General features: G+C 44.1%; 1 protein-coding gene across 1 annotated transcript; it reads right to left on the bottom strand.

The window, feature by feature from the left end:
- Positions 1-534: 534 nt before the first annotated feature.
- LOC147608963 (hydroxycinnamoyltransferase-like) lies at positions 535-3,168 on the bottom strand. The gene is made up of 3 exons (XM_086788362.1): positions 2,913-3,168; positions 2,165-2,599; positions 535-1,980 (listed from the first exon to the last, which is right to left on the bottom strand). Exons 2-3 carry the CDS (start codon positions 2,594-2,596, stop codon positions 811-813), a joined length of 1,602 nt encoding a protein of 533 aa, XP_086644488.1. The 5' UTR covers positions 2,597-2,599; positions 2,913-3,168; the 3' UTR covers positions 535-810.
- Between the last annotated feature and the right edge of the window lie 1,469 nt (positions 3,169-4,637).

Here is a 4,637-nt window from a genome sequence, read left to right as displayed (position 1 = left end):
TTGGTACCCAATAGTTCAAATGGAACTCAAGAAATAAATATAAATGCTTTTCCATGACATGTGGTACTAATAGGCTCTTCAAGCACATTGCATTAGTAGAAGGCGGACCAATGAGTTGAGTGTAGGGAAATGTGCACAAATATGAAGGAATGGCCAAAATGTGAAGGCAAAAATGCGCATGCGTGAAATGCATGCAAATAGAAAGGACAAGGATTGTCATCATTTCATTGACTTTTTCAAGCATTACTCATAACTTACTAAAATAAAACTTTAGAAAAACACTCTTATTCTTGAAAAACTTACATAATATATTTAATAGAAATGCAAAACAACATTTTGGAATCCTATTGTTCAAGCGGAACGCAAGAAATAAATATAAATAATTTTCCATGACATGTGGTACTGATAGGCTCTTCAAGCAAATGCCATTCGTAGAAGGCACACGAATGCAGGGAAATGTGCACAAATATGAAGGAATGGCCAAAATGTGAAGGCAAAAATGCGCACATTGCCCCACGCGTGAACAGTTCTGTAAGAACAAACTTGAAATTCCATCATGTTAGGAAAACAATAGTAGAATGCCCAAGGGCCACGACTAACTTACCAACAAGTGGAAGTCGCAATAGTCCATGAACACCACCATGAAAAAGAGATCTAAATTCTTTGTACATACCAATGCGGGGCGATCTAGCATGTGCCACGTCCCTTATTTTTAATAAGTGGGCGGTGATAGCCTATAGGTATGTGCGTGATATGTGTCTGCGGGCGGCGGACCATCTACCTCGTAGTGCGCTGGCCACTATGGCCAAGTCAGCAAGCCATAAAGGCAGTGTCGCGCTCCAACCTGTCCATCGTCTCGCGGTCGAGCGCGCAGAACATGTCGTAGCCGCCTTTGCCGAGCCTCCCAGCTAGGATCTGCACCTCCGCGCCGAACCGGAAGCCCTCGGCTCTCACCGCTTTGGGCGGGCCCCACCCGAAGTTTGTGTCGTAGACCGGGTATTTTGGAGAATCCACGACATGGAACAGCCCTGTCCTGTCAAAATGCGGGATAGCGTTGCGCTTACTCTCCGCCTCCCTTATGTACTCCCGGAAAGAATCCTCCGTCACAGCAGTTATCGCGTCGTGAATCTTACCCGCTACCACCGGTAGCTCCGCCGCGCAAAGCTCCCGTGCTGTCGCCTTCGCCATCCCCCCGTCCAGCGAGTTCCCAAAGTAACCCTCAGGCAGATTCAGGAAGCGCTGCCGACAGTTTATTGGAATCAGGAGGAACACTGGCTGAGCCGGTGGCAAGCAGCGGGCCCGAATCAGGCACTGCCACCAGTGAGCGCAGAAGGACTCAAAGGTGGTAAAACTCTTGGCCGCCGGTCCTGCGCCGCTTGCTGCTTTGGCTTTTAAACGCTGGAGCATCTCAAAGGTGAATGAGAACACCTTCTGTACGAGGTCCGTTCTGGGCGGCCGGTGCTCCTCTTTCTCCAGCTGCTTCTCCATGATGGGCGCCTGCACCCTGGTGGTTTTCTCATGGCCTTGCTGTGCACCCGCCATTACTACTGCAGCAGGCTTCACCATGCCCAGGTCCAGCTCCTTCGCAATCCCCTCCATCATCCTCTCCCCTCGCTGTTGTTGATTTTCCTCCATAGCTGAAAACAGCTTCTCCTCCTCCTCTTGCTCTACCATCACAGACAAGAATTTCTCCCCATACTGCTTCACACCGGCATAGCCGCCACCACCATCCTCGCCCAGCTTATAGCCATCCTTCACTCTCTTCCTCATGTACATCAAGATCTCCTCAAAGCTAGGCTCCACAGGAAACAGTGATTCCACACTCAATGCAGTCCTCATGTGCTTGGGTGGCACGCTCATTGCCACACCTCTACAATTATCCGCCCAACAGTTCACAAAATCATAGAAAGACTGGGCGTCAGCCACAGCGTGGCTCAGGGAGACTCCAAGAGTCAACCCGCCATCAAGAAATTTGGTAACCTGGACAGGAAAAATACACACTAAGGATTAAAATAGCTCTAAAATACATGATTTCACCTATTCATATATACATAATGAGACAATAATTATACGAAGAGATGAAAAAATAGCTATGAAAGACACTGCGTCAAATCAAAACGAGCCAATTACTTACTAAAGTTACGAAATTACGTGAAAATATCACCTGAATGGAGAGGATGGGTAGGTGCAAGTAATCACAACGTAGCAAGCTTGTCCTCCTGGCAAGCTTCCAAAATGAGCCCCTGTGCTGAAACCCATCATCTTGCAGCTCACTGAAGGGGAAACCAGCGGCTGCTTCAACGAATTCTACACCTCGATCGTTACAATCAATCTGCAGCCTTCCTTCCTCATCGCATGAGAACCTGCCGGCCAAGGGGAAGAAGTGGACGAGAGTTCTCGCCAGGCTCTCCTGCAGAGAGAGCACCACAGCATGGTAGCTGTCTTTGAACTCGTAGAAGAAGATCCGGTTGATGTAAGGATACGAGCGACAGACCAAATCACAGCTAGTGAGGAACATTTTCCCCATCTCAGTTGGAGTTGCAGGCAAAATGCACGAAACTCTGTCTATGGAGACGTCAGGAGCAACGGTTTCCATCACCTGCGGTGCCAGAACCAGGGCTCATTAGACACTGCAACAAAGGTGATTAGCTGAGAATCATTATAATCATTAAGCAAGGAATTCCTGAGCAATTATGATCAGTAATACATGATAGTTCACCGATAGTAATTTAAACCTGCTTTTATTCATAATTACATATTTGGTACTCAATCAAGGAAAGCATAAGTAGTTATTATAAGCACCGATAAACTACATTACAAAAAGAGTAATTTAAAGCTACTCTTATACATAATTGCATTATTAGTACTTAATAAAAGCGAAGTACCATGGTTAAAGCCAGGGGCTAAGGTACCACTACAATGTAGAGGGCTGGGGTACTGGTGGCGGTGCTTGTAAAGTGTGTGGAGGAAAAGGGTTTTGAGGAGAGATGCAGGTGGTGGTGGCTGAGCACCTGCAAGGGAGGCTCTAAAGCAGGAAGGAAGACAGCACTGAGCGGAGATGGAGTAAATTTATAGTGCCGGAGGGGAGAAGGAGAGCACAAGTTGGCAAGAGAAAAAGAAAGAGGACGTTGGGCTGTCTGCTTCCGAAGGGAGAAGAATAGTAATTTCTGTACCTATATATATCCCCTTCGGTTCCATAAACTAAAATACAAACGAGTGGTGTAGTATCGTAGAGGTAGTGATCAAGTAGAAGACGACGAAGAAGACGGAGAGAGAGAGACAGAGAGGGAGAGAGACCTTTGCCTTGCATGCTCAGTGCTCACACAGTTGCACGCTCCTCGTGCGCCATGAAAACAGTAATCACGTGGGTTGGCCATGAATGCTTTCTTTTTATTTATCAGAAATTAAGGTGAGTATCATGAGTTTGAATATACTTAAAAAAAGATTGATATTTGGGCCCTACGAATTTCCTTTTATCAGAAATTAAGATGAGTATCATGAGTTTGAATATACTTAAAAAAAGATTGATATTTGGGCCCTACGAATTTCCTTTTATTTTTTTTTCTAATGTTTTTTTAATCGACAACAACTCCTGCGATCGGCAATTTTCTTTTTATTTAGTAACTTTGGTTTACATATTATTATGTGAAGAAAGTAAAAAGGCAAAAAAAAATGACGTCCGGCCGGCCGTAAGGACGGGCGCCCGCTGCCGGTGTTTGACCGCAGGCTTCGTTGCAGATGCTGTCCAATTGGGAAATGCCACGCAATATCTTATCCTTTGGATGTGTTGCCTCTGGGGCCCACGCATGCGTGTGTGCAATAGGGCTCCCAAAGAAACCTTTCACTAATTAATTAATTCAACCGCTTAAGCATTAGGGTACAAATTATGTAGTGTGGACTAATTAATCAATTTTCATTTTTTACTCATTGTAGACCTCCATTATTTAGCATCATTAGACTAATAAATACCCAACAATGTGAAAAAAAATCTTGAATTTATTTTTTTGGGACCAATATACATATATGTATATTAATCAAAGAACATTACACCTTATCATCATTACAACAGCTAATTTGTCATTTACACTCTATTAAGCAAGTTGCAAATCAGATCCCATCTATCATCCTCAAATACAAAGGAAGATTTCTCCCAAGATGACCTTCATGCATACTGGGCTTTGCCTAATTGTTTGGTGTATTTGCTTTTAGGGTATCTCGAAGCTGAAGTCAAAGCCTAAACCAGTTAAGTTTGGGCCAAAAACAAAGACGTGGTACAAGAAAGTGAAGCAGATAAATTACACTTTTGTTGCATTTATTGAGAATCCCAGACCCCTGTTAAAATCTGGTCAAAGAAAGGTGATGTGTTGGAAAACCAGGCACTACTGACGCTAAAATTCTGGAATTTTGAGCCATGCATAAAATAAGGCGATGCACTCCTTCCCCTCAAACATTAGAAAGAGTGTTACAAATTTTAGAAAGGACACAAAATGACTATCTAAAGACTAGGACAAGGCTAGGCCAATGGCAGCAATACACCATCTTGTTGGCTATTTAGGCCAGTGCTCGAAAATAAGGTTTTTCTCAACCAATCAAAATAAAGGAGATGCTCAAAAGTAATTGGGATTTATCAATAAAAA

The sequence above is a fragment of the Cibotium barometz genome, chromosome 52 (genome assembly GCF_041138505.1).
Source record: "Cibotium barometz isolate CiBa-2024 chromosome 52, ASM4113850v1, whole genome shotgun sequence".
Lineage (NCBI taxonomy): Eukaryota > Viridiplantae > Streptophyta > Polypodiopsida > Cyatheales > Cibotiaceae > Cibotium > Cibotium barometz.
This window is presented reverse-complemented; position numbering and strand designations above follow the sequence as displayed.